Source organism: Charadrius vociferus, unplaced genomic scaffold (assembly GCF_000708025.1).
Source record: "Charadrius vociferus isolate BGI_N301 unplaced genomic scaffold, ASM70802v2 scaffold90, whole genome shotgun sequence".
NCBI classification, from domain to species: domain Eukaryota; kingdom Metazoa; phylum Chordata; class Aves; order Charadriiformes; family Charadriidae; genus Charadrius; species Charadrius vociferus.
Genome location: NW_009647222.1, coordinates 6,447,914 through 6,458,863, shown reverse-complemented (window position 1 = coordinate 6,458,863; position 10,950 = coordinate 6,447,914). Strand labels below are relative to the sequence as shown.

Sequence of the window (10,950 nt, the reverse complement as noted above, 5' to 3'; positions counted from 1 at the left end):
GGTAGCTTGCTGACAGCCCTGCTCTCTGTAGTTCTAGAGTTTGTCAGTCTCCAATACAGGCGACTTAAACGTGCTGTAGGTTTCCGGTCAGGTAAGTGATCTGTGATGTGACCGTCTCTATGGCTAAGGGGTTTAAGGGATGTAAATCCAGTAGTCTGCAATACGTTCCTCCTTAGCTATCTAAAGAATGGACAGGAACAGAAACAGACCATTGGTAGTAATGGCAAACAAATAAGGCAGTTCTGCAAAGCGAAAGGGATGCTTAAAAGCTAGACTAAGAATTAGACTCAAATGCAGGAGACCAGCAGAGCTCATGGGGGTTAGACATAAAAGCTCGTCTCGAGGACCGCTAGGAGCTACAGGTACTGTTGCCTCCAAATTTTCTCAATCAGACTGATCTTACAAAAGCCACTGGAGTGGAAAATGTTAAGAACCTCTGAAAGGAGAAAAGGAATTTGAGGAAACTGAGCCTAGGTACTGGGGTAATAATTGCACTCTGACTTAACCTTAGAAACAGGCTTATGGTGTCCAGGCACAACAGAATAATTAAGTTAACACCTCCAGATACCACAGTATCTTCTATTGAGCCAAGTTCAATTGATGACTTTGGAAAGAAGGTGAACAGAACAAGCATCCTGACCTCAGTCGTTTGTGGATACTTAGAACTACAGTCTAGAGTAACTAGGTATTTCACAGTTTCAAACCGTGCCTAATATTAGCCTCTATTCATAAAAGATGCTGGAATAATTCTGGCTGGTAACAGTTAACCTGGGCAAGGAATCAGACATAAGAAAAACAGGATGACAGTAAGAGCACAAGAACTTTTAATTGCTTGCACTGTTCTTGCCGTACACAATTTATATCACTGGCCAGTGATACTCTCCGTGTGTACACATTTAATTATCCTGTTTGTTTATTTCTATCCCATTCTGCCTTGTCAACTGGAAATGACCTAAAACTTTGGAGAATAAAGAACTGTCACAAACAAGACTGTAGTAAGAAATGAGTCATAAATCGAAATTCTTACACGTTCACGTATTACACCAATTGGCATCTAACAACAAACCACGTCATATGACCTAGGTACAACACAGCTAACGCTACTTCAAGGGAGGTTTTCTTGTGTTAACTTCTGGGATGCATAACATGTAGTAATTTGATTTGTGGACCTAAAGGAGTAAGTGAGTGTCAGTAAGTAGCTAGCTTTGTGTAAGTCAGCTTTTCTCACTGTTGTTATTTGTTATTTGTAGCATTGTTCCGCAAGCTCTGAAGAGTGTGCATGTCAGTGATTTGCAGTTTTCCTCTGTGTTTGTCTGTCACGACGTTCTGCTGAGGCACTGTAAATATACACTATTGGCAGAGCTCAGCATGAAGACAATGAATTCCAAAAATATCCAGAAAAATTCACTAGTCTGACTGAAGCTTGCATGTTTTACAGGAGGCCCATAACCCCCCAGTTTATGGTGTCCGAGCTAGTCTCCCCACTGCCAGCCAACCCCATGCAGTGGGGTTCCCCATCCCCCTGTGTCCCCCCCCCCCATCTCGTTTGCTCAGGATTATGCAATCTTATTTGCATGATTATATAATCTTCTTTTCAGCAACATCCCTCTGAAAAGAGCAAACAACATAATAGGAAAAGCAGTAGCACAAGCCAACTATTTCAAAACCCAGCGTCTGGAATGTGCAAAGGGCACAAAGTAGAAAAAAAAAAAAGAAAAAAATGTTTTTTTGGTTTTGTTACCAGATTTTTCATACAGACCTTTCCAGGGAGAATTAATTCCAAACGAATGTAAGCCATGAAACACTGCACTCTGAAACACAAACACTTCACAGGTTTGCTCCATTGCCAACGTAGGGAGGGAGGCATCGTTTCAGTTATCTCAGGGTGTACATACAGACGCGGCTATTTCCTTCTTCCTCTACAGAAGCTACTTCAGGGCAGTGTTAAGACACTTCTCAGATGTCCCCCCACTGCCACCCGTGGTTTCAGTCTCTGTCAGACAAGTGTGGCCATTGCCGCTATGTTGACACAGGTTTTGTCTTGCAGCTGGTTGAATTCATAACATTGATACCACCACTCCAACCATTCAAAGTCCCAGTTACACCGCAGAGAAGAATAAACAAAGTCTTAGCTGATATATACGCCTCCACCCCTTGAGTTTTCTGCTGTACACTTAGACTTTGTCCTAGACAGGACGTTGTGTAAGTGAAGACTGTCATATTCCAATCTGCAAACAGGCTCTTCTGCCGGCTGCTAAAACTACTTATGATGTCAGTTACTTCAGCAATATTCATCTAAAATTAATGCCTTATAAATAATCAAGGAGTAATCTGCTTCCGTCTGTCAGGCTAACCCCAAAAAGAGAGAAGTGTAACATTTTTGCGAGAGAAAAGAAATTAAGGATGACCCGACCTCGCAAGTATGCTTGCCAGACAGTTACGCACTCTTTCTTGCATGACCTATTTTTCCCTGCTCACACCGCAGAGATGTTTCAAACAAATGGCCAGTAATTTAGACTGCTTGAAACACAGAGGGTTGCCACCCAAACAAGACAGTTGGGCATCTTAATGGCTTTGTCAGGTTTCCAAAAGTTTTTAGTGACTTGTTAGCTCTTTTCAATTGAAATAGAGCTCTATTTATCTAGTCCATGAAGGACAATGTCAAATGTCTCACTTTTCCAGAAATTAGTGTACTGTATATGGATCACGGCCGAATATTTTGTTGCGTACCACAGTGCGTGAATGGCTCATGTGAAGAAGTATACTGAGTACATACATCTAATACACACAATAAATATATTTGGTGTTTTAGTTGTAACACAAACTAACATAAGGAATAACTTATAAGGAAACTACAGCTTAATCAAGCCTTCCTATCACCTAAGTTCCAGTGCTGGAATCCTTTCAACGTGGTCTTGAGAGATGCTTAAAACTATTGCCTATTAAATTCCCATGAGATTTAGAGAACATCTGTTTCTACTACTAGAATCAGATTCTGTACCAGTTATGAAGATCTGTAGCATGAACCTGTGACTTGCAACCTTTTTGGTTGAGATCTCCACAACCTTCTTAGTAGAGACAAAGACCAATGTATCATGATCTAAAAGCCTATCTCCAACAGGTTAACTTTTCTGAGATGCCTTTCAGACCCATTAAAAGTAATAATGGCCCCCTAGCAGAAAAATCACTGAATTATACTATTATGAGATATTTAAGGTCACTACATGAAAAAGGCACAGAAATGGTCATCTTTTGCTAATTCACAGAAGTCAAGAAGACAAGAGAAAGCTTGTGAGAGAGAAAGACAAAGGAAAATGGAAACAACACACAAGAGGAGGAGGAAGAAAAATAGAATAAATGTGCGCCTATGGAAGACGAGGTGAAGGACTGGGTTTCTTCATGCTGGGGCTTATATGTAAAGAGACAACAATACGAAGCTGAAGGCTGGCAAATACGAAATACCGTGGAAAAGACACTGCTTGTGCTACTTCCATTGTCCAAATGTCAAATGCCTTCTGGGAACCCGGGGGGTGGGGGGAGGAGGAGTAATAGCTGTATAAGCATCTTGTAACAGGTTCTTCCTAAAGGGGATTTCTTGAAAACTGCTAGGCTCTGATGCTAGCCCATATGGGCTCAGGAAAGTCGGAGAAAATGCTGGCTGCACTTTTTCCAGGCTATTTGCATATGTTCTTTAGTATGCAGAATGTCTCTGTATGTAATTGAATTGTTGTTTTTGCCTCTATTAATACATATGCAAATGAGTCACTACTGCAGCTGTGCTGTATTAATCATATGTGTGCTTCTGTCTGTCTGCCCCGCAGGCTCAGGGTCGGAGGGAGGGGGAAGAGGGAATTCAGTCTCTTTAACCTACAAGAAAACTCACTCATGCAGACAGAGGTCTGCTAGCAAACAGCAGGCCTGAGTTACTACTGGCTGGTCATTTTTCAGTCTTTTTCATTTTTCATAGATATGGATGGAATCTGGAAGTTATGCAGAAAGGACTGTTAATCTAGATAAAATGAATATGCTACCACTGCTAATTCTTCCCCTGGAGGTCTGGGGAGGGAGTTATAATCCAACAACCCGCGGAGTAGCCATGATATTCTTCTACCATGTGTATTTACTGCCTGTAAATGTCCGCTGTGCATATGTTCAGACACTCACAGAGCTCAATAAACTACAGAGCGTTTATATATAGTCTGACATAATGATCGTCTTTCATAAATTGATTGGATTCCGATAAGATGGTGTGATCAAGCTTTTCATTCAAACCTATTTTGATAGAATATACTGAGTTTACCCATAACATTGTGTAAGATTATATCAAAGGCAAGTATGGGCTATTTAGACGCTAACTACAAAGCACATTTACCCACCATGAACAAGATTTATTTGAGCTGATATGTTCTGCGGTTCATGCTTTTACACAATCTATCACAATCTCTCTCAGCGGGTATCCAGAAAGTGAGGACTAGTTGCATCCCGGTGTTGTGAGGCTTGCTTTTGAGTTAATTGGGAGGAACTTTTTCCCTTTAAAAACACAGGGATTGCTCAAAAATGCTCTTGGTATCAGCAGCTCCTCACCCCCCACCCTATTTATACAGTTTAATGAGCATTTTAAAATCATCACTACGACTTCCTAATAAATAAGAAATCTTCAAAAGTTCAAATTTTTGGAGAAAACTTACCCCACACCCACATAGAGACCTTCACCCGGTGTAGATCATTGCAGCTTCACTTATATGAAGAGTACTATGCCCCATTTTTCTAGCTGAAGAACTAGACATTGGTCTTCAATGATCTCTTTTAAAATAGCCATCTTGGCTACTCATTTGCAGAACAGGTGGCAAATATCTAGTGGCCAACACATTTACTTACAAAGCCAGAAAAAAGTGGTGGACAGAAGTAGGGAATATAGAATCTGCACGAACACGGCAATTTAAAAAACTATTTAAAAGGGCATCCAACAAAAATGTGTATGTATTATGTTGTTTTATTACTCCTATTATTATCATTATTTGTGATGGCCATCAGAAACAGCATTGCAATACACTGAGCTAATGGCAGATGGACAACTGCCATCTTTTGGTTATGCTAATGAGAAATGTCGCTTTTCATGTACTTAGTTGTTTTTTTCCCCAGATGTGTGTGCTCGCAGTGAAAAAACTAATTCTACTTTTTTATGCTTAAGTGGATTGCATGAGTATTATAATATTGTAATTAAATTGTGCACTAATGATTCATTCCCTACAAATTAAGTCAGAGTCCTATTAATGAGAACAGGTAAAGTAGAAAAGCAAACAGTGTAAGGATACTGACTCTCACTGTTGAAAAGCCAGCTTAAATGGTATTTAAAGGTAGATACTGCCCAGCAAATAGAAGGAATAACCTTGCACTGCTAAGGAATAATTTACCTTCTTGTAGGCAAAGAACTGGTTATAGTAATATCCCAAAGAAGTCATGAATGTAGATTGCAGAGTAAATGAAAAATGGATAAAGTATTGCCATCTCCTGGCTACATTCCATAGAGACAATAACATGGCATTGGACTTTTCATCTCAATCAGAAATAATTCGTATGTCTTTGCAGTTCTGGCAAAGTTGGCTCCCCAATACAAGGAAAGAATCAATCTTTCAGTATTCAGATGTATCACTACAGTGTCCACACAGTTTTTTCAGGGTCTTCTTTTACAGATTTGATGTGTTCTAACACTGGAATGACAACTGCTTAGTCTGTTCAAAACTGGTTAGGTCTACAGATTACAGTAAAAAATCAAGGAGAGATATGCAAAAAAAAGTACTAAATGTGCTTGATAACTAATGCATGAAAATATAGGGCCACTTAAGAGGAAGGGGAAGTTCTATCATCAGCAACATTTCAAATGAAAACTAAGGAGATGCTTCAGAGAAATACCTGAACTAGCAAGTGGAGAGATGTAGCTCATCCCTGCAATAGTGCAGAAGCCAAAAGGAAGCTAGTACATAAGGAAAAAAAAAAAGGTATCTGACTGAGCAGGCAGTCCTCATGCTTTATTTTTGTTTCATAGGCAACAGATGTTTTATGTAATACTCATACGACCATTGGAACAGTCTATCTTCTGAACAGTCACTGTATACTTGTTAAATAGTTCTATCCTTTCCGTTTCCTTCAAGTAAAACAAACATGGAGACCACAGATATTTATGTGACCCTTAAGATATCTAGAAGCAAGGTTTTCCAAAGGAAAATCTGTAATGAGTCAGACATCTAAATAACAGCAAGATGAACAACTTTGAGAAGCACTTGAACTCCGAATGGGTTTATCTTTTTTTCAAAATCTAGCTACTTATGTCACTGCCTACATGTGGCCCAAATTCTTCTAAAAATGTGGTCCAGACTATGTATATGAAATTCCATTGAAATTCAGTCCTTGGTATGCATCTTCCCACACCACTGCAAAGAACAGGTTTGTAGTAAGAAAAAAAAAAATTGACCCAAGTACTTAACCAAGTAAGTGCAGACTAAAAAGCCTGGCCAAATTATTTTTCCAGGTATGTTTGAGGTCTAAATCTGCTCATCATCTTTATACAAACAGCCAAAGAGAATCAATCAGGATTCTTCAAATGGCTGGTCTTCAGAACTGAGACCCAGCTAAAATTCTTTCGCACTCAATATGTTGACATGAGGTTCTCGATGCGTGTAGCTGACAGGTTTGGTCATAACGTTGAACACAACCACCAATAATCACAATGCCCTGTTTCATGCTAAGATGAAGAGGGAAGAAAGTTTCAATGTGGGCACTCAAAACTTTTTGGGGTGTTTTTCCAAGAGCAGATGTTTGTAGGAAGTCTGTATTACATCAGACTGCTATATTGTTTTGACAGGACACAAAATGTCCCTGTAGTAACACTACACGGGCAGCTGTCATTATACATCCAGCATTATCTTTCAATATAGTTATGGGTATATACAGAATTTGTATTACTGCCAATTAATCAGTCGTTGTCACTATTTGGTTATCAAGCAAACAATCTGGGAAATCTGAACCATTTGCACTCCCAACGGTGCAGATTCCTCTCAATTTGCAGAACAGGCGATCAGGTCCTTTGCTTCCTAATGCTCAGAAAGCACTCGGGAATTATTTTTTCTCAGAAAAGAAACCATCAGATACCATTTTATACTCAATTTGCCCAGACTTCTGGAAACATCTATTTCATTGTAGGTATGCCCAAGATGACCGGTATTAGAATAATCACTTCAGTTTACTTTGTGTAAAACTTGTTACGTGGTATCTATGCTTCCAGCTTTGAAGGTTGATCTTTAAGATGGAGGAATTTAATTCCCTCATCTGCTGAACCATATAGGAAAATATGATGTTCATATAAGGCATACAGAAATACTTTAGATTCCTTAGCCTTATCCAGTAAAACACAGGCTATGTTCAGCTTTATTCTTGTTCGTTTGAAACAGAACCACCATGCTGCATCACTCTTGAAGAACGAGACATTATGAAATTTATGGGGGGAAAAACCAACATGAGAAACTCACATGCTAACCAAGAGGGATTTTACTGCAATGAGGGTGTATTTTAAAATTACACCTCACACAATGTTTGGGATTGAATTTTCTCATTAACAGAGGAAAAGTAAAAACTTTTTTTCAAATGGCATTTAAGTCATTAACTATGAGTATGAGTGAACATGCAGGGCTGATAGATAGCTCTTTATCAGAGGACGGGTTCAAGCATGCATCGTGTTAGTTCCAGCTTCTCCAACATGGCCCCATCCATCTACTCCTTTCCTGACATCTAACAATATAGGTTTTAGTTTCCATTCTTATTGAGTCATTAGTCTCTCTGTGGATACTGGAAATAAAAGCAATCACGTATGGCTAATTGGGGTGGCTATCAGATGACAGAATCTGTATACTCCAGTGGGGACTCAAAGGCAGGGAGAGAAACGGAGGGCTTCAGATTACGCACCCGTTAGTGGAAATCAACCGGGCATTTCAAAATGAGAGATTACACTGTCGCTGACAAAGAGTATCTTTGCCACAGGAAAACCATCAGGTGTTAGCTGTTCTTCTATAAATATAGTGTGCACTTCATTTACAAAAAGAAAATTCAGTTTTGACAACCAACAATAAAAAAAAGTACTTCCTGTTGATCTCACAGTACACTAGTAAAGCCATGCCTGGACTTAAAATTCTCTAATGAAATAATAAAGGCATGTTTATTGCTATACAAACAAACAAGAAAAAATCCTTGGCTTTTTCTTCACTAAGATAACGTTGTGTACCAAATTCTGCTGGGAGCAACAAACTGAGTATTGTGTCATGTTCTTTGATCTCCCTTGAAAACCACTTCTTTTAGTATACAAAGGCTGGAAGACGAGTGATAGGGAAGACAGAAAAAGAAGAAAAGAGGGAACATTGTACTTTTCTGATCTTCGACTGTCTGATGACCAGAGGACAGAGGGTTTGTAGGGAACACTACGGTTACATGTAATGTAGGAGAATGTCTGAGGCAAGAAGAGCTCCTCCTTGAAAGAGACTGTAATGGCTGCACATTCACTCATGCTATTTAAAGGTGGGTTTGGACCAGTTATTCACGACAAACATCATAAATGTTTCTTCGTGACTGAAGAAACAGTCATCAGTGAGCTAAACTGGATTTGAGTAGAGTTCGGAAGGCACAATCCTTCTAGGCTAGCAGCTACGCTAGATTCAGCTCCACTCATGTTAGTGAGAGTCCATTCTGAGTATTGCATCATAAAACCTTTCTCAAAGCACATCTAGCCTACCTGACTCTTTCAAATGGCACCAGAAATTAGAGGCGTGTCCAATTTCTTTTAGACAGATTATGCTGATAGCTAAAAATCACTGTTAAGATGTGAAGACAGACAACCGTATATTTTTCCAGCATATACATACCCTTAGAAATCAAGTCTGAAAGATCTGAAGGAGCCTACAGATTGAGTAATTTGAGTCTCTTCCACTGCCTGCTTGCCAAACCCTCCCATTAATTCCAGACTAAATAACATGTAGCAAAACAACATAGGTGAATTTGGTCAATACTTTCTTTTTAATGTTCTCCTTTGCACAGAAACAAGCGACCTTTGAGTTTTTCAAATTTTCCACAACCTTAACTCATCTTAAGATATTTATGAAGTCAGTCACATTTTCACAAAGCCTACCTTTTTATAAGGGAACTGTCATTGTGATACAGCCTATTGTAATCAGAATACTCCAGCCCACCACATGCAGAGATACAGCCCAAACCTGGTCCTGAAATGAAAGTAAACCATCCTCCCAACTTACTGAGCACTGATGCATTATTTTAAGACTAGTTTGAATGACCGTAAAAATAAGGAGAATTAGACTTAGACCTCTATTTTCTCAGTGCTAGTGAGCTCCATTTTTGTTTTTCCTTTTTCCCCTCTTTCTTCCATATGTGTGTTCATGTGTACTTGGCTATTATAAGCAGTTGATCAATACCGACGTTACGCCTCAAAATTCATTTCAGAGGGATGACTTTTATGGCTCCCATGATTCTTAAGCCGCCTACGGTATTTGTAACTCACAGAATCAGAAACTAACACACAGACAGTGTAGCTTTTCATACAAAGGCACAATAGGAATGAATGTATTAACCTCTGTGGTGCATGGAATGTGTCAGCTTACACACTGGCAGCTATTTCTGTGAAACTCAGCTAACTTCCGCTGGCTGTGTTAAAATACAAAAAAAAAAATCTTCCCCAGAACTATGTCCCACGCTCTCGTATGCTGGCCAAACAACTGAAATATCTGATGCTGTAGAGAGTCTACTTCACACTGATGCTGGCCAAACTGAGTTTGAGAATGCGTTTCACATGTACTGTTTATAAATGCTGAGCTTTTCCAAGCAGGTATAAAGCTCTGCCGTTCCATGTGACTTGGCAAATAATAATGAGCAGGGAGATGAATTAGCAATGGAGAGTATGGGATTTTTTGTTGCTGTTTCTACAAAAGAGTGTCAATCTGGATTTGCAGAACTAGAGATGATTTGGAGCTTGATTTCATTTTAGTCCTGAATTTTACCCGGCTTCATCCTACCAGCAAAGCATACATGGCATGTAACAAAATCCAAACTGTGGAGATGGACATCGCATTGTCTTAATTCCAATGACTTGACGAGGGTCGTGGGGCTGATCAGGAACACCTGCAGAACATTTGCACCGCTACCATTAAGACCCATGGACACCTCCTCCAAAGTTTAGAATGATATTGAGAGTTTTGAATCAGACCCGTCTGGCTACCAGGCCAACTCTTTAATGTAACTCAAAAAAAATTCTTTACTATCTTTCCACCTGTTTTCTAATTGCCTATGTTACGTTACTATAATCGCTAATTATCTGCACTGCAGCAGTGCCTAAAATGTGCTGGGTACCATAAAACACTGTAGGAGGGGCCAGTCACCGCTCTGAAGAGCTTACAGCCTAAAAGGACATAATCACGTTAAGCGACTTTTAAGCAGTTTAAAAGTGCTTGTCAGGACAGAGCTTTTTCGCCCGGCACCACGTTTCCGTTTGCTGGTTTACACCTCGCCCGCCTTCCCAGCCTGCATCAGAACTACCTCATGGAAAAGACAAGCAAAACATACTGCTCTGCGGAAATTCAAAGTACAAACCTACAAGTAGTCAAACTGACAATAAAGACACACAAACGTAACAAAAATTTCCCCCACGGTAAAAGGCAAATGTGTATGATTTGACGATCATTGCGCTTCAGATGCAAATTTCACATGAAGAGAACAGACCAAAGCCCCCTGTTAATTGCATTGTGTTCAAATGGAAGAGAAAACTGGTTTTCATATTTACTTAACCTTTGCCTCTTGGGCATTGTTTTTGGACTTACCTGCAGTTGGAGCGGGCCTAAGCCTGGTGTTGCTGCGGCAGCAGCTGCCATGGGAGTTGGGATCCGCTGAACCGGGGAG

The 10,950-nt window shown here is 39.8% G+C and overlaps 1 protein-coding gene across 1 annotated transcript in view; it reads right to left on the bottom strand.

Annotated features, from left to right (window-relative positions):
• SOX5 (SRY (sex determining region Y)-box 5) overlaps positions 1–10,950 on the bottom strand; it is a 254,825-nt gene that overhangs the window by 75,088 nt on the left and 168,787 nt on the right. Inside the window, 1 exon segment of the mRNA XM_009879668.1 lies at positions 10,872–10,947. Within this exon segment, the coding sequence (XP_009877970.1) occupies positions 10,872–10,947 (76 nt within the window).